The 22,363-nt window shown below is 56.1% G+C and overlaps 1 protein-coding gene across 1 annotated transcript in view; it reads left to right on the forward strand.

Moving 5' to 3' along the window:
* PTPRF (protein tyrosine phosphatase receptor type F) overlaps nucleotides 1-18,944 on the forward strand; it is a 101,115-nt gene extending 82,171 nt beyond the window's left edge. The window contains 15 exon segments of the mRNA XM_078156594.1: nucleotides 593-747; nucleotides 3,322-3,437; nucleotides 4,029-4,061; nucleotides 5,851-5,948; nucleotides 6,973-7,096; nucleotides 7,285-7,460; nucleotides 8,060-8,179; nucleotides 8,382-8,536; nucleotides 13,224-13,509; nucleotides 14,305-14,483; nucleotides 14,784-14,910; nucleotides 15,225-15,350; nucleotides 17,318-17,472; nucleotides 17,566-17,701; nucleotides 18,303-18,944. Of these exon segments, the coding sequence (XP_078012720.1) occupies nucleotides 593-747; nucleotides 3,322-3,437; nucleotides 4,029-4,061; nucleotides 5,851-5,948; nucleotides 6,973-7,096; nucleotides 7,285-7,460; nucleotides 8,060-8,179; nucleotides 8,382-8,536; nucleotides 13,224-13,509; nucleotides 14,305-14,483; nucleotides 14,784-14,910; nucleotides 15,225-15,350; nucleotides 17,318-17,472; nucleotides 17,566-17,701; nucleotides 18,303-18,371 (2,055 nt within the window). The 3' untranslated portion in view covers nucleotides 18,372-18,944.
* The last annotated feature ends 3,419 nt before the right edge of the window (nucleotides 18,945-22,363 follow it).

Raw genomic sequence — 22,363 nt, forward strand, 5'->3', positions numbered from 1 at the left:
CTTCAGGCCATGTGTGCAGGGTGCAGTGAAGGAGGAAGCGGGAGGGTGGTGGGAGGGGCCGGAGGCACTGTGTGAGTGACAGCTGGGATCTTCCTCTCTGCTCCCAGGAGGCCCCAGTGTGCCAGCCTGCCCGGTCCCTCACCCCCTTGTCCCCACTTCGGTCCAGTCCCGTGGTGTCTCCTTGGGCGTATCTTTAGTTCTTCCCACTTCCTCTCTCTTGTGGCCGTGTCTCAGTGTTTCTGGTCTCCAGCCACTCCCCCTGCACTATCCCACCAGGTCTGCCACCAGAGCCCCTGGTCCCATTCCTCCTTCAGCTCCTATGGCTGCCCCTTAGCTCCTTCCCCACTGTCCAGCTGGACCAGCCTCCTGTCCTACCTGCATCACCCCCTGCCACCCCAGACTGCTCTCCCTTTGAGGTCAAGCTGTATTCTTCCTTCTTCCAAGAGGCCACCCCTCTCTCTCCTCACCCCCCACCCCCATGTTTCTTCTGACCCTCTTCCTGCACCCTGCGGGCCTCCGCTGGTGTTCACACACACAAATGTAGCCCAGCCCTCACAGTTGTGCCCCCCCCCACCCCTGTGTATGTCCCCAGCGGCAGTACGCGGCCAGCCCCTACTCTGACGAGATCCTCGTGGAAGTATCCTCGGCTAAGCAGCAGGATGAGCCCGAGATGCTGTGGGTCATGGGCCCTGTGCTGGCCGTCATCCTCATCATCCTCATCGTCATCGCCATCCTCCTCTTCAAGAGGTGAGCGGCGAAGTGGGTGGCCCCGGAACGAAATGGCGCCTAGCAAAGCAAAGCAGACGCGGGGGTGGGGGGACACGGGGGTTTGTGGGGGTAGGGTGTGTGTGTAGGTGTGGCTGTTTTCACTCCTGTGTACAGCAGGCCTGGCTTACTTGCTGTGTGACCTTGACCCTTCTACTCTCGATCCAACCCTACAATGAGGGGTAGCTCCAGATGGCTCCCAGGGCCACTCTGGGCTCCCATATTCTTTGCCCTTTAAGCTCCAACTGTGTGCAGAGCCACATGCTGGACCTAGGGAAGAAAGACAGATGAGATGTTTCACGATCCTTGCTCTCAGGGTGTCCACGTCCGTCTGTCCACATGTGTGTCTTCGTGCATGTGCACATCTGTGTATGTGGGAGCTCATGCCTCATTGCTGACCACCAGGGCCCTCTGCTGCACTGTTTGGGGCCGAGGTGGAAGGGGCTGGCCCAATGCAGACACCCTGCAAGGGTCTTCCCGGGCTCCCTGCTGGGTGTCATGCATGTCCCCTGGGGCCCTGGGCTCTGGAATAACACTGACCGCGCCTCTCTTCTGTCCTTGCTTGTCTCTGGATCTAGTAAACAAGAAAGGTAGGAACCCATTTTGTCTTCTTGCCCCCTCACCCTGCCTTGAGCCTCCAGAACGCAGACCCCTGCTCTGTGCTCCCAGCTTCCCACGCTACTTCACGCCCCTACAGCCTCATCCTGGGCCCTCGCTGGCGCAGATAGACACAGCCCTGGCTGGGTTGCCCAGGGGCCAGCAGGGCAGACTTCCTCCCTTGCTGATTCACATCTCCCTAGCATTCCCTCATGGCCCAGCAGAGCTCATCCTCATTGCTTGCTGGTTCACACACACTCCCATGATCCTTGAGGCCAAGTAGAGACATGCTTTGTGACCAGAGACTTAAGGGCCTTGACCAGCAAATGCTAATTTCTCAGACCCCTGGCCCATTTCTAGCCAGGGCGTCCTAGCATCTGCAAGCAGAGGGGCCACCCATAGGCAGCATGTCTTCCCTAAAGGGAGCAGGACCCCAGCCTAAGAGTCAGGTAGCTGGAAGCCAGTCTCTGCCCTGCCTCTACCAACTTTGATGAACTTGTGTTTCTTCATCTGTGAAACCAAGATGGGCAGACATGCAGATTGTGAACCTTGAGGCATATATCCATTCAGCAGACCTTGACCAAGCATCTGCTGTGTAGCACAGGAGATGGGGGGAGGTGGGAAGAGAGTCCAGAGCTGCCCTCATGGGACCAGTGGCCGGTCTGCAGGCCCACGAGCCACCAGCACAGCTGTCAAGACACAGTGATCGGGGAGGCTTTCTGGAAGAGGCAGCCCTTGGGCTGAACGCAAAGGAATAGGAGTGAGTGAATGAGACGAGTGCTACAGCTCATGATGTAGAGTGGCCAGAGCAGTGTGGCAGCCGGAGCCTTCTACAGGTTCAGGGGCTGGTGGAGGCCAGCAGTGTGAGAGCAGGTTGCAGGGGGCCTCGTGGGCCAGCCAGAGTCGTTTGAATTTCACTTCGCGGGCAGTTCATTGATTGGGGGAGTCACACCTGCAATCAGGAAAATCACTTTGGTGGCTGAGTGGGGCTGGACTGGAGTGGGGAAAGATGTGAGGTGGGCAGACCCACCAGCAGCTCCTGCAGTGAGCTGGGTGTGAAGTGATAGGGCCTGTATTGAGGTGGGAGCCGTGTCGGAGTAGAGAAGGGGATGTATCAGAGAGACGCAGCAAAGGTGAAATGACTGGGCCTTGGCAACGGCTTGGATGTGGGGGGGTGAGAGAATGAGGCAGCCAGGATGACTCTTGGGTTTGGAGCCTGGGCATGGCCCTGGGAAAGGCAGGTGAGGGTAGAAGCACAGGCGTACGCTTGACAGCTGCCCACGTGGGCATTTGAGGAAGAAGGCGAGAAGCAGTCACAGATGCACAAGACCGTGCAGGACACTGATGTATCTGACTCTGAGGGATGAGAGAGGGGCCAGAGAGATGGCTGCGCTGAGGTCACAGGGGCACGGAGGGGAGATGGTGCTGGCTTGGGGGCTTAGTGTTGACAGAGCATAGTGTAAGGGAGCCAGGATGGGAAGGGCACGCCCAGGGGCCGTCGTCGAGGCTCAGCAGTCAAGGGCCAGCCTTTGGATGTGGGGTGAAGCAAAACCAAAGGGAGACATAGGCAGTTCAGTGCCCTGGCCCCCCTGGGCAGGCAGGCGGGGCCCTTCCCTGGCTCTTCTCATCTCCTGGATCTCTGCCATCCCACTCAGCTGTCTGAGACCAGAAAGGGTCTTGTCTGTGCTCAGCATGGCACCGCAAGCCAGGCTGGGCTCTCTCCTCCCCTGCAAAGGAGGGGCTGATGTGAGTCTTCTCAGGGAGCCCCCCACCCCACCCCAGGCTTGGTGTGCTTGTCCCCGTGCTAGTCATGTCATCTGCATGCTGTCCGTGTCATGTCTTCAGTGCTCCAAGGTCCGGCCAGGACTCTGGCTGCCCTTCCCCTCTCTCTGCTCTGACTTCCTCCCACTGCCAGATCCCAGGCCACCCCACCTAGAGGCCCTATCTCTGTTCTCTTAGGAAAAGGACCAACTCTCCTTCAGCCAAGGATGAGCAGTCTGTGGGGCTGAAGGACTCGCTGCTGGCCCACTCCTCAGACCCTGTGGAGATGAGAAGGCTCAACTACCAGACCCCAGGTAGGAGCTTTGTGAGCTGCTGGGGTGGGGTGTGGGGGCGCTGATCTGGGCTCAGCCTCAAGGCTGCCAGGCCTTGTTTGGGGCATCCCTGGCCATCCCCAGACCGGGAAGATGCTGTGAGCCTGGGCTGCTCTGCTCAGCCTCAGAAGCACTTGGGGGGAAGTTACAACACGATCAGGTGGGTCCCGATGGCAGAGCTGTCCATCATCCTGAGTAGAGGTAGTGAGCTACCTGTCCCTGGAGGGCTCCAAGCCCTGGTTGGATGTCCATGATCAGTCCTGCCGTCGAGGGCCTTCTTCGGCAGGTTAGACTTGCCCTTGATGCCTTTGAGGACCCTGCCTGCTCCCCAAGAAGGGCTAAGCTCAGACTGTGTCATTCCTGGCCCTATGCCTCCCTCCCCTCACCACGTTATCCCTCCTTCCTGCTTCAGTCTGAGGTCTGCTCTGGCCCCGGCCTCCCTGCCTCCTGATTCTCTGACCATTCCTGCAGCGCTGGTCTGGGCCCTGCCCCAGGGACTACGAGCAGCCCACGGGGTGAGGCCAGCATGTGCCCTCGTTCGCGCCCCGAGTTCTGTCTGTCTTTTCTCCGCAGGTTCCAGTGTCCCCAGTTGCCCGAACATCTCAAGTTAGTTTCTGAGCTTCCTGCGTCTCTGTATTCTTGTGTCTCATCTTCTCTGTGTCCCGTCCTTCCAGCCTTGGCCATCCACTCCCTTTCCTCTTTGGGGCTCCTTCTCCTCCTCCCTTTCCCGCTCAGTCCTTCCTGTCTCCTCTCCGTGTCACTGTGTCTCCGTCTCTGTGATTCTCTCACACCATCAGTGTGGATGAGGGCTGGCCCGTAGGGCAAGAAGGCAGGCCTAAAATGGGGGGACCCACAGAGAGACCGGTGTCCGCCGGGTGCCATAGAACATCTCTGTGCTGAGTCACTTGGGTTTAGCTACATCTGGGCCCTGAATCAGCAGCCCCAGACATCTGGATGATACTTGACTACGTGGGCAGCTCTGATGAGATGTCATTTAATATAGGGATCGATAGAAAGTCTTACATTTGGGTTCAAAGGAAAAAGGTAGAGGCATCTGGGAGGCATCAGGGTGTCCCAGTGGAGCGTGTGCTGGACCTGGAGGCCAGAAGGCCCGAGGCTGAATTCTGCCTCAGCTACTTCCTAGCTGTGTGACCCTGGGGGTCTCTGGTCCTCCTCTGTTAGTGGGAGTCCTTTCCAGACCTGGGACTCATTATAATCCTGCCAGCCCTGCCTTGGACACTGGCTGGGCTGGGCTTCCCTGTCCCTCAGTGTTCTCAGCTGTAAAGTGAGGGGGGTGGACCCCATGGCCTGCAGCTGTGGATCTGTAACCCTCTGACCCTGCCAGCTGAGGGAGGCTCCCGGCAAGCTGAGAAAGACTAGGGGGTCCCAGAGCTGAGGACTGGCGTCTTTGTCTCCCTTCAGGGCTCAGGGTTTAGGTCACCTCCTAGAGGACGTCTTTCATGACAGCCCCAGTGGTTGATGAGTTTTCTCTTCAAATTCTCATGTTGAATTTTTCCACGCTTTCACCACCAAGCCCCTTGAAGCAGAGCCTGTTTCCTTTTAGCTTCTGTCCCTCTCCCCAGTGCCCAGTGCCCAGTGCAGGGCCAAACATACTCTGGTCTTTCTGTGAACCTGTGATTTCATTCAGGTGGGGCATTTCCTGGTGAGGAGATGCCAGGGCCCATGGACAGCCTTGAGAGGCCACTGAGCATGTGAGGCCTGGCCTCAGAGGCCAGACTTGAGTGCCAGTTGCCTGAATCCCCAAGGCCAGCTTGCTCCCCACTTAGCCACAACTCCGCCCTTTCTTCTCGTCCCCTATTTGTGGAGCGCTGTGAATCGGATGGGTGATGTCTCGGGATTTGGGTTCACGTGGAGAGGGGCACAGCTGCCCGGCTTAGGCCTCCTTTGGAGTGCAGGTCTGTTAGGTGAAGACCCTAAGGAAGGGAGAGGAATCGGCCGGGGCAGTCACTGCATGGTGGCAGGGCCCAGAGTGCAGAGAGGCAGGGGCAGCACCAGGGTGTCGGGGAAGGGCCGCTCGCTGGGGACGTGTGCAGGCAGCTTCTGGACGCGGTGTCTCAGGTCCCCGACTCCTGTCAGGATGGTCAGCTCCCTCTCTGGTCTGTTCCCCAACACACACACCTGCCCTACATACATGCACAGACACATGTGGGCACGCGTGCACATACCACACCTGCCCTCCTTTCTACTCTCTATTCTCTCACATGCTCTACCCATCCGTGTCGTCGCATGTGCTGCCGTGTCCATCATCACACCACCATGTGCTGGCTCACCCATGGTCACACGTGTTCACATGTGTGCGCACACATGCATTGTGGCTATCCCCCAGACCCTGCCCTGCCCCCCACTGATCTGTATATTCTTATGTGATCCTCAGGCATGCGGGACCACCCACCCATTCCCATAACAGACCTGGCCGACAACATTGAGCGGCTCAAGGCCAATGACGGCCTGAAGTTCTCCCAGGAGTATGAGGTGAGGGGGCTGTTAGGGGTCTGACACCATCTGGTGGGAGGGTTGGGGTGGCCGATCCCCCAGGATGTGGAGGTGACCACCCTGCTGAGCTCAGCATTGATTAGACAGACACCTCCTAGAGGTCCTAGGGACACTGGGAACAGACGGACCTGGGCCCTGCCCTCAAGGAGCTCCCCATCCGAGGGGACATCAGGGCAGGGCAGCTCTGAGCCCATAGGCAGAAGAGGGGGAGGCTCACCTCACTGCAGAATAATGTTTTCCCCCAAGCTGAGTCGTCCTGGTGGACGAGCCAAGAGAGGTCTCTGGGGGCCCCGCTACCCCCGCCCCCCAATCTGTCCTGCTCAGCCCAGCCACGAGACTTCTCTTTCCCTTCTCCCCACATCTCCTCACTTGCCAAGTCCTGCCTGACTGCCCACACATGCAGCCTCTCACATCTCTCTTCCCACTCCCTAGGCCTCCGGCTCAGCCCCAGCCCTTTTCTCTCCCTTTGTTCTCACCTTCAGTAAACCCCTGGGTATCTTCAGGAAGCCCACTGCCTCCAGGCATGTGCCCAGCCTGGCAGTAATTCAGGGCTCAGGAGAGCACGAACCACATGCCTGCCTAGGGATGCCTCTACTTCTACCCCTGGAGTTCAAGGCCTTGTGTTCCAGCCCAGCCTCCACACCTTTATCTATGCTGTTCTCCCCACCTAGAATGCCCAAATCAAATCCTAATTTAGATTCCTCTTCCTCCAGGAGGCCCTGACCTGCACAGGTTCCTTTCCCTTACCTGGTTGACAACGTTTGATCTGATGCCCCGAAGGGGCCCTCCTGTGGCTGCTAGCACTTCCCGTGGCTGGCAGACCCAGGCTGCCTGTCTGGGGAAGGGAGGGTCTGAATCAGGGTGGGCTTCCCAGAAGGGGCAGCATTGGAGTTCAGCTGCAAGGAGCAGGTGTGGGTGCAGAGCCTGAGCTAGAAGCCCCTCCCTGACATGAGCGCCCCATGCCTCCCTCTGAGGCTTTGCCTGCTTCTGTGCTCTCCTGCAGTCCATTGACCCAGGGCAGCAGTTCACCTGGGAGAACTCAAACTTGGAGGTCAACAAACCCAAGAACCGCTATGCCAACGTGATCGCCTATGACCACTCCCGGGTCATCCTCACGTCTGTCGATGGTGAGCTCTTTGGACTCTCGATGCATTTTACAGAAGGGAAAAACGTGTCCAAGAGAGGGGAAGTGACTTGGCCATCACGCACGCTGGGTGGGAGCAGAGCCTGGGGCAGGGGGGTTGCCCAGAGGCCAGCTCCCCCACTCCCTCCCCAGCACCTCTCACACTCTTGTATGTGCCCCTGGCTCCCGTAGGGGTCCCTGGCAGCGACTACATCAATGCCAACTACATTGATGGTTACCGCAAGCAGAATGCCTACATCGCCACCCAGGGACCCCTGCCCGAGACCCTCGGCGACTTCTGGCGCATGGTGTGGGAGCAGCGGACAGCCACCATTGTCATGATGACACGGCTGGAGGAGAAGTCCCGGGTGAGTTGTTCCGCAGGGAGCAGGTGTGGGCTCAGCAGCTCAGCATGGAGAGCCAGAGGTGAGGGGGTGAGGGAGGAGATAAGCCCCTGCAGAGCGAGGCTTGGAGGAGCCAGGCACGAAGTAGTATGGTGGAGAGGAGAGCTGCTTCTGCTGGACCCTGAAGCAGGAGGAGGAAGGGTCAGAGGCTGAGAAAAACGTGCAGGCAGCGAGAGTTGGAGTGGGCTGCTGTGGGAGGTGATGAGCTCCCCATCACTGGAAGCCTCCAAGCAGTGGTGGAGTAACACTTGTCAAGGACAGTGTTATGGGGGTTCTTGGTCAGGTGCAGGCCGAGGCCCCTGAGAATCTGTTGTGTGCCACTGAGCGGGGAGGGTGGGGCACCTGAAAATGGCTTGTAAACACGGTGAAGAAAAGTGGCAGCAAATGGGCCTGGCCAGCTCTGGCCGTGACTGCGTAGTGGGCAGCCCGTAGGTGAGGCCAGTGACCATTCCATGAACACCCCAGACAAGGAGTGCTGTCTCAGAGGCCAGACCCCTGGGACCTCCAGCCCATCCGCCCAGGCTCCCTGCACTTATGTCCAGCCCTGCCTGTCCTCGCCGCAGGTGAAGTGTGATCAGTATTGGCCGAGCCGGGGCACCGAGACCTATGGGTTCGTCCAGGTGACGCTGCTGGACACTGTGGAGCTGGCCACCTACACTGTCCGCACCTTCGCCCTCTACAAGGTGCCAGGGGCCCCAGGGGGGTTCCCGGGGCTCGGTAGGGAGAGATGGGAAGCCTGGCCCAGAGAGGGACACAGGAGAGGGTGTGGAGGAAGGGGCAAGTTGGCTGGGGGGGGGATAAAGAGCTGGCAGTCGGGTGGGGTAGGGGGTTCATCATGGGCAGCCCACAATGACACCCAACCCTGGCCCACGCTTCTCCTGCCAGACTGGCTCCAGTGAGAAGCGGGAGCTTCGTCAGTTCCAGTTCCTGGCCTGGCCTGACCACGGAGTCCCTGAGTACCCAACCCCCACCTTGGCCTTCCTGCGCAGGGTCAAGGCCTGCAACCCCCTGGATGCTGGGCCCATGGTGGTACACTGCAGGTGAGGGCACGTGGAGGGGCTCTAATTTACCCTCCCCAAACTTCACAATGGATCAGGCCAGGTCTAACGAGGGCTGGTTCCCATGAGAGAAACGCTGAATCTGACCCTTGGGTTCGACAAATCCACTTCCCAGTTGGAGGCTTAGGGAGGCTTGGCTAGAATAGCAGTTTGGCTGAAAGAGATCTAGGGGTTTGAGTGGACTGCAGGCTAGACGTGAAGCAGCCTGAAATAGCTGGTGTGATCTTGGGTTGCATTGAGGGAGGAGGCATTGTGTCCAGGACTGGGGGAGGTGACCCTCTTCCTGACTTCTGCCTGGTCAGACTTCATCTAGAGCACTGTGGTCAGTCTGGATGCTACAGTCTAGCTGACCCACCCAGAGGGGCACAGCCAGGCTGATGAAGGGCCTGGAGTGCATGGGCTATGGGAGGATCAGGGGAAGGAGGTTCAGCCTGGGAAAGACTCAGCAGTCAAGAGAGCCTGGTCCAAGGTACTGTGTAAGGGAGAAGTTATTAACAATTAACTTGTAAGAGCTTAATTAACTTAATTAACACGACAAGAGCTGTCCCAAAGTGGCATGAGTGCCCCCTCGGGAGGTAGTGAGTTCCCCATCCTGGAGATCTTCAGGCAGAGGGTGGCGAGCACTCAGCAGGATTGTCGCTGGGCTTGTTCTCTGTGCCTCGCTTTACTCTGTGGCCGTTCTTAGAGGGCTTCCCAGGTTTCTTAAAATTCTTCATATGGTTTCTTCTGCTGCCATCAGACAATAAGCATTTATTAAGCACCTACTGTGTGCAAGGCAATAAGCCTGGGGATACAAAGAAAGGCAAAAACCACTCCTGGCCCCAGGAGACCTTACATTCTGTTTGGGGGGTGATGGGGGTAAAAACCTGTGTACCTCTGAGGTGAAGACAGAAGGTCGGGGCGCCAACAGCTGGCACCAGGAAGTCTACTGGAGAGAGCGGGGTTGAACTGAGTCTCGAGGGAAGTCAGGAAGTATTCTGTTACCTCCCTATACCAGAGTTTGTTAAAGCCCTTTCCCAGTTGGTGGACACTCTTTGTTTCCAGTTTTTTTTGCTGCCACAAAAAAAAAAAAAGCCTGCCATGAATATCTTGTTATGTAGACTTCTTTCTGTCATTTACCTCCTTGGGGTCTGTGCCTAGCAACTCACTGAGTCAAAAGTTATGGACAGTTCACTGACTTTTCTTACATAATTCCATGTTTTCCAGAATATCTGGAGCAGTTCACAATTCCACCAACAATGTATTAGTGTCTCGCTTGCCATACCTTTTGCAACGTGGGTTATTTCCTTTTTTTTTTTTCATCTTTGCCATTCTGATGAGTGTGAGAGATGGAACACTAGAGTTGTTTTAATTTGCATTTCCCTATTAGTGATGTGGAGCATTTTTGGTGTTTTTCATCTTTGTAATTTATCTTTTCAAAGCTATTTGCTCATGGCCCCTTGACCACTTAATCAGTTGGGGGAACTCCTCTTGGACTTGGGTATTTGTGTCGGTTTCCTGTGTAACCTGGATATGACTTTTGTCAATGGTATATTGTGTCATGCCAAGATTTTTCTCACTCAGCATTTTCTCTTCTTACTCTACTCTATCCACATTGATTTTGCTCAGGCAGCAACACTTTAAAATTTTATGTAATTGAAATAGTCTCTTTATTGGCATGGCACAATGGGAAAAGCACTAGGTTTAGAATCAGGACTTGAGTTCAAATCTCACCTGCTAGCTGTGTGATTCTAGGCAAGTCACTTAACCTCTCTAGGCCTCAGTTTCCCCATCTGTAAAATAAGAGGATTGGGTTAATGAATCTCTAAACCTCCTTCCATCTATAAATCCATGAATTTTTACAATTTCCTATACCTTTGGTTCAGAATTCTTCCCTCATCATAGTTGTGGAAGCTACCTGCTGCTTTGGTTTTCTAATTTTTTAAAGATGTGACCTTGTGTATATTTTATAGTCCATGTGGAGATTATTATAGTATATGGTGCGAGATGCTTTTCTAAACCTAGTTTGTGCCAAACTGCTTTGTAGTTTTGCCAGTGGTTCTTGTCAAAAAAAGGGAAATCCACCTTTCTCCCCTCCCTCCCATAGTTTGTGTTTTTGAGTTTCCTGAATGCTGGGTGATGGTATTCCTATACTTCTGTGCTTACCACAGCTTAGCCTAGTTCCTGACACTGTTTGCTGATTGTTTAATGTTTAACCTGTGCCACCGAGATCTCCTTTTCTATTTTTTAACTAAATAGTTCTGCAGATTACTTCTTCGTAATATGATTTCAAATCAGGTAATGCTACGTTCCTTTCTTTTCTGCCTTTCCTCATTGTTTTCTTTAAATTATTGACCTTTCGTTCCTCTATGTGAAGTCTGATGCCGTTGTCAGACTCTGTCAAGCGGCCTCTTAGTACTTTGGTAGATATGGCCCCAGATCCTTTAATTAGGTAGTGTACAGTCATTGTTGTTCACGTTGGTGCAGACTAACCATGAACAAGGACTTTCCAGGTATTCAGCTTTCTTCATTTCAGAAAAGGGCTGCTATGAAGCCCCTTCTCTGTGCCAGGCCCCTGTCCTTGGTGCTAGAAAGGTAAAGATGAAAACAAACCCAATCCTGTTGTCAGGGAGCTTGCCTTCTGCGGGGGGATTCAGCATGATTCAGACAGATAAGTTGGACAGTCAGCAAACGTTTATTAAACCCTCACTATGTGCCGGGCATCATACTAAGTGCTGGGGACTCAAAGAGTGGCAAAAGCTAGTCCTTGCCCTTAAGGAGCTCACAGTCTAACAACAAGAAAACAAGTATGTAGCAAATAAGCTACGTACAGGAAAACTAGAGAATAATTTAAAAAGGAGCAGCACTAGAATTAAGAGGGGCAGGGCAGCCAGGTGGTGCAGTGGATAGAGCTTCAGCCTTGGAGTCAGGAGGACCTGAGTTCAAATCTGGCCTCAGACACTTGATACTTACTAGCTGTGTGACCCTGGGCAAGTCACTTGACCCCAACTGCCTCACCAAAAAGCAAAAAAGTAAAAATAGAATTAAGAGGGGATAGGAAAGGCTTTCAGCAAAAGGCAGGATTTTAGTTAGGACTTAGAAAGAAGCCAAGGAGGTCAGCAGTCAGAGCAGAGGAGGGGAGAGCATTCTAGGCCGGGAGCTGAGAGATGGAACAGCCAGGAGGCCAGGGTCACCGGGTCCAGGAGTACTTGTGGAGGAATGAGATATAGGAAGACTGGGACCCCTAGGTTGGAAAGGGCTTTGAGTGTCAAACAGAATGCTTTATCTTTGATCCTGGAAGCAGTAAGGAGCCCCTGGCATTTATTGAGTAGTGGGAGGCGACGTGACCTCACTTTGATGGCTGCATGGAGGATGGGCTGGAGTGGGGAGAGGCTCAGCAGGCAGATACCCGCCCCAGCAGCTACTGAGATAGTCAAGGTATGAGCCACCAGTCAGCAGAGAGAAGGGGGCATCCTAGAGAGCCCTTGGATGGGATGAAGAGTGAGGCAGGTGCTGAGACCCATCTCAGGGAGAGGGTCAAGGGAGGTCTGACCTCTGCAGGAAGTGATAATGCCCACGCTTGGAGAAGACAGTGTGAGCAGACAGAGACGGGGGAGCAGGATGGGAGCTGCTCAAGAATTGTCCAGTATGAGTAGGCTGGGAAGTGAGGCAGGCCAACTGGTTTTTGAGAAGGGGGTCCCTAGGAGCAGGCATGCACTTTAGAGTGGACTGGATGGATAGCCTAGCACCCAGGACAGTGAGGAGGCTGTGACTGGCACTGTCAGCTCGAGAGCCCCCCTCACGTTCTGTGGGGCTGGGGTCCATGTTACAGATGAGAAAACCATCAGGCTGCACAGCTGGTAAGGGGCAGAGGTAGCATTCGAACTCAGGTGTCTGGTACCCAGTCCAGTGTCCCCGAGCTCCCAGATAGAAGGGGCTTCAGTCTAGTTATTCCATCCTCTACCTGGACACGCTCTCCCGAAAGAGGCTGGAAGACATGTAGTGTTGGGGAGCTAGGGGAGCTCATCACCTCTTAAAGCAGTCCAACCCACACCAGGATGGCTGTCCCTCATTGCCCTCTGTGGTCTGTCCTCTGGGATGAGACGGGATGAAGCTGAGCCCTCCTGCACACAACGGTCCTTCGACAACCTGCAGGCGGCACTTCTGTCTCTCCTGAATCTTCTCTCTGGGCTACACATCCTCAGTTCCTTTAACAGATTCTCCTACAACATGGAGTCTGGCCCCTTCCCCATTCTGGTTGCCCTCCTCTGGACACTCCAGCTTAGCAATTACCTTCCTGAACCCAGGGCCTGGGCAGAGGGACCATCACCTGCTCAGGGCTGGAAGCTCTGGCTCTCTGTTAACGAGTCCGAGGCTCGTGAGTTTTCTTGGCAGCCCCATCACACTGCTGTTTCATTGGTCTTGCATCCCACTAATACCCCCAGATCTTCTTTCAGACAGTACTTTCCAGCCCCGCCTCCCTCTGTGTTGTATTGAGTTGACTTTCTTTATCCCAAGTATAGGACTTTACATCTCTCCTATAACATTTCATCTGAATCGATTCTGCCCAGAACCCAGGTCCATTGAGACCTGTCTGGGCTTAAATCCACGGATTTAGGCCCAGGCTGAGGGCCCGGGATCAGAGGAGTTACATTTCCAAGCCGGAGCCTAATCCTTGTGTGTCCCCTAGTGCTGGTGTGGGCCGCACGGGCTGCTTCATCGTCACAGACGCCATGCTGGAGCGCATGAAGCATGAGAAGACCGTGGACATCTATGGGCATGTGACATGCATGCGCTCACAGCGCAACTACATGGTACAGACGGAGGACCAGTACGTCTTCATCCACGAGGCCCTCCTGGAAGCAGCCACATGTGGCCACACAGAGGTGCCAGCCCGAAGCCTCTACGCCCACATCCAGAAGCTGGGCCAGGTGCCGCCTGGGGAAAGTGTGACTGCCATGGAGCTGGAGTTCAAGGTGGGTGGAACGCCAGGGCGAGGCCAGCGCCCTGGCGCTGCTGTCTGTTCCCCCTCAGAGTCTCCGAGCTGTCAGGGACCCCGGAGGCAGGCATCTGGTCCCGCAGCTCCCCAGATGGTGCCCCCACCTGCTCCTGGCTCTGCCTTCAGGGTTCAAACAGGAGGAGTCTCATCTTTTCCCTGCAGAGGCTTGAACACGGCTCCCATGTCTCACCCCCTTCCCCCCCTCCCCCAGCTTTATCTTCTCCAGGCTAAACACCCTCAGTCCACCTCTATGACAGGCCCTTCCCCAACCTGGCCTCCATCTTCTGGACACTCTACTTCACCACCCAGCAGTCCCCCAGACGTGGGCTGAGAACTGTGGGATGGGACCCTGGCCTCCTGCTTCTCCCTCCCATTAAATACCAAGGCCTAGGCTTCCTTAGTGGCTGGGTCCCCATGCTGCTGACTCAGAAAGCCAGCAGCCCCTCAAAAGCCTCCTAACCACGCCTTCCCAAGTGTAAGACTTTACATTTGTGCCTCTTGGATTTCATCTTCTGAGAGTCAAGCTAATAGTCTGGTCAGACATGATCTTTTGGCATCCTTACTTCCTTTGTCCAAGTCATTGATAACCCCGAGCACAGAGCCCTAGGGCCCTCCACCAGAGACCTCCTTCGTCCTAGACCCTAGAGGGTCCCCTTGAAGCACCAGCTCTGCTCTTGAGGGGCTCCGTCTCACTCTGCTGGGGCCTGGCCCAGGCCCATCTCTGCTTCCAAGGGGCAGAGAGCCCCCTGACTGAACCCTCTCGGGCCCACAGCTGTTGGCAAGCTCCAAGGCCCACACTTCACGATTCATCAGCGCCAACCTTCCCTGCAACAAATTCAAGAACCGGCTGGTGAATATCATGCCATACGAGCTGACCCGTGTGTGCCTGCAGCCCATTCGGGGTGTGGAGGGCTCAGACTACATCAATGCCAGCTTCATCGATGGATACAGGTCAGTGGGGCTGGGCCACTACCTTCATGGGGGCACCAGGGCCTGCCTGGCCTGTAGGGATGGCCTGCAGAAGGAGGAAGCAGCTGTGTACAGGAGGCTTTGAATGCCAGGAAGAAAAACTTGGATTCTCGCTCTCAGACCTCAATAGGGAGGAATTGGGAGAGAACTGAACAAGACACTGCTTGGGTTTTTTTAGTGGGGAGGATTGGGGGGCATGAGTCCGAGTCAAAAAGGCAAAGCCCAGGTACAGACCTTGGACACCAGGTGCCAGTGCACGTGACGCCCCTTTCCCTGTCCCAGGCAGCAGAAAGCCTACATCGCCACGCAGGGGCCGCTGGCTGAGAGCACGGAGGACTTCTGGCGGATGCTCTGGGAACACAACTCCACTATTGTGGTGATGCTGACCAAGCTTCGGGAGATGGGGCGGGTGAGACTCATGTTCTCTCCCTCCCCACACTGGACCCTTCTTGGTCCCCTAGGGTGCTCTGGCTGAGCCCTGGCCTGTCTCTGCCCCAACTCACTCGGCTGTTATGGCTGAGCCCCGGCCCCCTCTCTGCCCCCCTGCTGTTATGGCTGAGCCCCGGCCCCCTCTCTGCCCCCCTGCTGTTATGACTGAGTCCCTGGGCCCCATCTCTGCCCCCCTGCTGTTATGGCTGAGCCCTGGGCCCCATCTCTGCCCCCGGGGCTGCTCTGCCTCTGCCCTGGGCCCTGATTCTTTCTCTGACCCCTACCCTCCCCCAGGAAAAGTGCCATCAGTACTGGCCAGCTGAACGCTCTGCTCGCTACCAGTATTTTGTGGTGGATCCAATGGCTGAGTACAACATGCCCCAGTACATCCTACGAGAGTTCAAGGTCACGGATGCCAGGGTATGTGCCTGGCCCAGGGTGGCACCTCCCAGTGCCAGCTGTGCAGCTCACCCTCCTTCCCCTGGTAGTCCCAGGCTTCCCGTCCTTCCCTGCTGGGCCTGGGGGCTGCTCCCTGGGGGGCCCCGAGTACGTCAGTCCCTGGCTCCCCGTCTCCCTCCCCGCCCCATTGTTTTCATTCACTCACCGAGGCCTCGCAGGACTCACGCTGTCCTTGCCCTCAGCCACGCGCAGACATCAAGGCAAGTTCACAAGCGTTTATTAATGTGCCAGGCTCTGTGCTGGGGAGACAGAGAGAGGTAAAGGACAGCTCCTGCCCTCAGGGAGCTTCCAGTCCAATGGGGAAGGTGACATGCAAACGACACAGAGACAGGACCCATGGGAGAGAATCGCAGAGGGGAATCAGGGAGGCTTCCTGTACAAGGGGCATTTGAGCCGAGAGGTGCAGATGAGGAGGGAGAGCGTTCCAGGGTTCCTGGGCATGAGACAGAACTCTGGAATTCCTCTGCTTCCCCCTCCCATCACCCATCTGTCTTTGGGCCTCCCCTGTCCTGCCTCCCCTCCTCCCTTGGATATCTCACCCCCTTGTCCCATCAGGACCAGTCCTGTCTCAGTCTGCGCCAGCCCCTCCCACGCTGCTCCCAGTCTGGACTCTGCCCATGCTCACCCATGCCCTCTCGGCTGAGGCCATCCTCTCCCGGTGGGTGGCTGGAGAGGAGGGGGTGACTCAGGGAGGTGTTACGGAGGCAGAAGTGACTAAGCTTTCTTCCTTCACTCTTGTCGCAGGAAGAGATGGCACTTCTTGCCTCTCACGTGTGCCATGGGCTCACCCCCTCCTCCTGCACATCACCCTCTCTGCCGTCCCCTCTCCCTCTGTAATCTTCACCTTCTCCCTAGACATGCCCAGGTCTCCCCATTGGTGAAAACCCTCACGTCCCCACCAGCTGCCCCCAAGGTCTGGCTTCTGACCTCATCCTTCCACCAAACCCACCCTCTCCAGTAATCTCCTAGTTGCCAGATCCCATGACCTCTTCTCCATCCTCGTTCTCCGGGGCACCTCTGCAGCCTCTGACACTGCCCATCACCTTCCCCTGGTTGTCTGCGACACAGCTCCCTGGCTCTGACCTCCTCTTCTCCGTCCCTCCCTCCCTGGGTGTCCTTCTCTGAGATTGACAAGCCATCTCATCAGCTCGCCCGGATCCAAGTTCTGTCACTTGGCCAACGAGTCCCCTCATCTCTGTCCTCCCTGACCTCCTGAGCTCCAGGGCTTTATCACCAGCTGCTGCTTGACTTGCCCTGGGCAGCTCCCACTCCCCATGTCCAGAACAGGACCCCCACCCCCTCCCCTCTGGGACATCCCAAGCTTCCCCAGCGTGGTGCCAGGCTGACCCCTAGACCAGTGGTCAGTTCTGCCAGGTTGTATCGGGCTACACAGAACGTGCCAGGGGGAGCCAGGCCCCGGCTCTCGTCCCTGCTCTGACCCTCACTGACAGGCTGCCCCCGAGGCCTGGTGAGTCTGATGGCGGCTGGGGTGCCTCGCTCTGTGGGCCTGCCAGATCACCCCCACACCCCTGCCATCTGCTCTTGGGAGTCCCGGCGTGTGATGGTCACGTCAGCACGAGCATCAGCTGTTCCCCACTGCACAGGCACAGAAAATGAGGCCCAGCCACCAGAAGCTGTCCCTCCTCACATTTCCTTTAGGCTCTAATTTTCTTTGCGGTCTCAGCTCTCTCATCTGTACAGTGGGTGTGAGTGCCCGATGGCCCAGAGCTGAGGTCCGGCCAGTGCCAGGCCCTGCAGCCTGTGGGGTGACGAAGATTTGAGCCCCCTCCTCAGCCTGCTGGGCCTTGGTTGTTTTCCCCAATCACGTACATGGGTTCCCATGTGCCCCCCAGCCTGGGGGGAGAACGAGATGCCCAGGGACAGCCACTGGGAGGGCTTTCTGTCACACCTGCCCTCGTTGCCCTCAGGACGGCCAGTCGAGGACGATCCGCCAGTTCCAGTTCACAGACTGGCCAGAGCAGGGGGTGCCCAAGACCGGCGAGGGCTTCATCGACTTCATTGGCCAGGTTCACAAGACCAAGGAGCAGTTTGGCCAGGACGGGCCCATCACCGTGCACTGCAGGTGGGCCCTGGGCGGGGGGACCAGGCTGGGGTGAGGGGGGAAGGGCCAGGCTTGGGAGGAGGACGCCTGAGCCTGGAGCTGCCCCCCTTGCAGCGCTGGGGTTGGCCGCACCGGTGTCTTTATCACGCTGAGCATCGTCCTGGAGCGCATGCGTTACGAGGGTGTGGTGGACATGTTCCAGACCGTGAAGACCCTGCGCACACAGAGACCCGCCATGGTGCAGACAGAGGTACAGGCGCCTGGGCAGGTGGGGTCCCTTGGGGAGGGTGGCGGGATCCACCAAGATGAAGTTCTGTACGGATCGACGTCAAGTCTGATGTGAGCATGGAGATCCGCAAAGGAGCATGCTTAAAAAAAGATCCAGGGGTCCTAATGGCCTGTGAGCTCAGTAGGACAGTAGTAGCAAGGGGAGCAGTGGCCCCCAGAAAGACCAGGGGTATCTTAGGCCACACCAAGAGGCAGAGATTCCAGGAGTGAGGGGCCCTCTGTCCTCTGCCCACGTCAGACCTTGCCTGGAGGCTGGGGGTCAGCTCTGGGTATTAGGGATCAGCTGCAGAGGCAGCCAGGGTGGGAAGGGACCTTTATATTATGTGATGACCAGTTGAAAGACCTAGGAGTGTTTACCCTGAGGAAGAGGAGACTGGCTTTGCCAGGCTCCGGAGGGCAGCGGCAGCATCAGTTGGATTGGGGGAGGTGAGGGGCTGCCTGGGGCCATGGTGAGCTCCCCTTGCTGGGGGGCCAGCTCCTGGTGGGGGGGGGTCTGCCTGCCTCAGAGGACCCTCTGAGCAGGGCCGTAACCACTCCTCATCTCCTTCCTCCTGCACCCCCAGGACCAGTACCAACTGTGCTACCGAGCGGCGCTGGAGTACCTGGGCAGCTTCGATCACTATGCAACGTAACCGCCGCTTGCTCACTCAGTCGTCCTCGTCCTCACCCTCATCCCCATCCTGTCCCGGGGCCCGCAGGGGTGTCAGGAGCCGCTCTCTGAGCCATAGAGACCATCACCCTGCCCTCCTATGTGGCGGCAGCGGCCCAGGCTCAGACCACAGCGTCCCAGGACCTTACCCCCAAACCCCAGAGCCAAACGTGTCTGGGGGGGGGGCGTCTGGCGCCCCCACAGTTCCTCATGCTGCTTCTCCCTGGGTGGGCGGGTGGGCAGAGCCACCTTTTTGTACTCAGTTCAGTAGGGGTAGCCGGGTGGGTTTTGTAACCTCTTCTGATTTCCCTTCTTCGTGGACGGTGAAAGGGTCCACGCTCTGGGCTTGGCTGGGGACTTTCACTTTCTGATCCTTTTCTTTGTGTTTACTCTTGTTGATACAAATAAACAGAAGATGCCTTTCCTCCTGGGGAGTCACCCCCTCCGGGGAGCAGCCCCACACCCAGGGTCCGCTGGGGGCGGGCAGGCAGGGGCTGCTACCGCTCTGGGAGAAGCTCTGGTTCCCTGCAGCTGCAGGGAACCACCACTAATTTTATTCTGTTTTGTCTTTGGTTTTCCTTGAAGGCCTTTTTTTAGGTGCCACAGCTGTTGGGGGGAGGGGAGGGGGGCAGGAGGGGGGGACCTGGGGAGAAGGGAAATAGCTCCAATCATCTATTCCAATGTGTGTTTAAAAATTACAGCCTGGTACTGATGAAGCATCTGGGGAGACCCTGAGAGGGCGTTTCCCATCACCCCCGTGTTTGCAGAGATTAAAAATACCATTCCTCCCTGATCGCAGCCAGAGGCAGGTAGGGCAGGAGCTAGGGTGCCTCCTCTCGCTGCCCTCTGCTTGGCGGGCAGTGGAGCCAGGCCTGGGCAGGGCCCTCTCTGAGTGCCCCAAACATACAGGGAAGAGCACAATCCAGAGCCCAGCCCCCACACTGGTCAGCATCCCAGGGCTGCCCTGGGGAAGCACACTTTCACCACACAGGACGAGGCAGCCTCTCAGCGACCCCGGCATCCTGCACCCACCTGTAGCTGTTTTGTAGGAATTCATCATCACAGCCAGTGTTCAATTTCAGGGTGTCTTCATGAACCAATGTGGCCAGACTACTGGACTTGGTGTACCTAGTCGCATCCCCCTTCCTCTCCTCCTCCTCACTCAGGGGAGCACCCTGGGCCTGCCCGGTCAGTGGAGGGGGTGGGCAGAGTCCCACCCCCTGACCCCGCACTCAGGGTCACTCTGTCGGAGGAGCCCAGTGTTCATTTCTGCCTTGTGGGTGTTGTGCTGTTGGGTGGGTGCGCGCTGTATGCCACGCGTCTGTTTTCTACTTGTTATGAGACTGCAGCGTCATTGCATAATTCTGGATGTTAATAAATTTGAATAATTGGGTTTCATACACACGAGGCTCCCGACTCTTCTTTCCCATAGCTATTCACTAGCTAGCCATGCCCATGTAACACACCCCACCAACTGCCCACCTCCTCAGTGTCTCCACCTCCACACCATGCTGCCTGTTCCCAGACAAGGGGAGTTAGCCCAGTACATTGTCCACCCTGAACCCTGAAAATCCTGGGGGGAAAGGGCAGCCTGAGAGCCTGTCTGCATCTCCTCAGACCCCTGCTGGGAACTCCTGGATCGCACTTAGCTCCAAGAGTTTTGCACACTCCCACGTGACCCTCTGAGGGCCAGAAACCAACTCTGCAGCCCAGCTCCCTGCACTGTGAGGAGAGTCCAGCCTACCACAGGCTCTGAGGAAAAATCCCAGCTCTTCTTGGGAAGACCCAAGTCAAAACTTGGACCCAGTCAAAACTTCCAAGTGTCTTTCCCCATCTGCAAACAGTAACTTTGGAGGGAGATGAAGGGGACCCAGAGAATTTGCAGTAATGGGCAGGAAGGCCAGTTGGATAGGTTTGGAAGTAGGTGAATGTTTGGGCCCAAAGGGTCATTCGTCTTCAGACATCGGTGCTGGTTTGGCGGCGAGCCTCACGGAGTACCCCGGGGATGTGTGTGACCTTGGTTCTTTTAACATGGTCAGTGGCTTGGAAAAAAGCATAGGATTTGTGCTCGCTCACCAGATGTGCAGATGCCCCAGAGCTGGGAGGGATGGCCAGCTCAGTGAATGACCGCCTAGAATAATGAGCTAAACAGAGTAAGATGAAATTCTAGACGGGCTGGGCTCAAGCCTGAGGCTGCCAGATCCCTGGAGCCCCAGAGTCGTGGCCTCCAGCCGACCAAGCCTAGTGTCTACACTAAATCAGAAGCTAATTTGGTGAGCCCCAGTTCCATGGGGTAGAGATGTGGGAGGAGGTGGAAACCAGGCTGCCTGAAAGGGCGAAGCCAAGATTGGCCTATGAGGAATGGGCTTTCCTGGGAAGTGTCTTCAAGCACAGGTTGGGCAATAGAGGGATGGAAGAGGGGTCAATAGGCAGGTACGTGCAGGGCTGAAGAACCGGTGACACCTCTCCTGACTTGGGGACTGGGGATCTTCCCACAGCTTCTAACTCTAAGCTTTCATCACCCTTGGTGAATGAATTTGAGAACATAGGCCCCCAGGCTCTGGGGGTAGGGAGTCAGGGAGAGGAGGAGGTATCAGGATCAGGCATCAGCCGTCGGGGGTGGCACCATGGAGTGTCCCATTTAAGACAAGCATTCATTAAGCACCTACTGTGTGGCCCAGAGAACCCAAGTGCTCAGTTTAATGGGGATGGGGGCAGGAACCACATACAAATGGCTGGTCAGAGACAGACTGGGATGAGTGAGACAGAGGGAGAGGCCCAGGCACAAGGCGGCTCTGGTGTTATTGTTCCTCTCACACGATGTTGCATCTCCAGACTCCAGTCATTTTCTGTGGCTGTGCCCCTGCCCGATGTGCCCTCCCTCCTCATGTCTGCCTTCTGGCTTCCTTCAGGTCCCAGCTCAAATCCTGCCTTCTACAGGAAGGATTCCCTCTATTGATTATGTCCTTGTTTATCCTGTCTGTGGCTTGTTCAGACATAGCTGTTTGAGACTGCCCCCTCACTGTTCTTTGTATCCCTAGCACTTGGCACAGTGCCTGGTACACAGTAGGTGCTTAATAAATGTTGGGGCAGCTAGGTGGCGTGGATAGAGCACTGGCCCTGAAGTCAGGAGGATCTGAGCCCAAATCCAGCCTCAGACCAAACACATGACACTTCCCATCTGCGTGACCCTGGGCAAGTCACTTAACCCCAATTGCCTAAAAAAAAAATAAAATAAAAAATAAATGTTTGTTGTTGTTGACAGTCATAACTTCAAATCCTATCTCAGATAATCACTAAGTGGGTGACCTCAAAAAGTAACCTGTCTGCTCCTAGCCTCAGTCTCCTCATATGTAAAGTAGGGGTTCAATTCAACAAGCATTTATTAAGTACCTGCTGTGTTCTTGGCCCGGGGGGAAACAAATACAAATGAGACAGTCCTTGCCCTCAAGGACCTTACATTATACTGTAGGAAAACCACGTGTACACAAATGAGTGTAGGCACACGTACACACACACACACACACACACACACACACACACACACACACACACACACACACACACACACAGAGACGGCTGAACTACCAACTTGGAGGGCAATATCTCGGCATCAACCACCAGGTGGCACTCCAACCCTAAGATACATCTCAGTCCCTTTTTGCAGGTGTTTTTTGCTCGCTTCTGTTTTCCTGAAATCCCTCCTCACCCCACCCTTGTGAGATGCCTCTTTCTTTCCCAACTTTACACGACCCAAAAGGATGACATTCTCATGTTATTTCTTAGCACCACAGAATAGAAGCAAAAGTAAAAAATATCACCCCCCTAGCAGCTGAGCCTAGCCTCTCCTAGGAAGGTCTGAAACCTCAGCTTCTACAGGAGAGGTGTTCTGTATTCCAATACCACTTTCTTTCACCCAGAAAACACGTGGACCCAGGGGCCATTTTTAGAAGGCTTTCTAGCACCCTTCCAGTC

Source organism: Phascolarctos cinereus, unplaced genomic scaffold (genome assembly GCF_003287225.1).
Source record: "Phascolarctos cinereus isolate Bilbo 61053 unplaced genomic scaffold, phaCin_HiC Scaffold_5;HRSCAF=322, whole genome shotgun sequence".
NCBI classification, from domain to species: Eukaryota; Metazoa; Chordata; class Mammalia; order Diprotodontia; family Phascolarctidae; genus Phascolarctos; species Phascolarctos cinereus.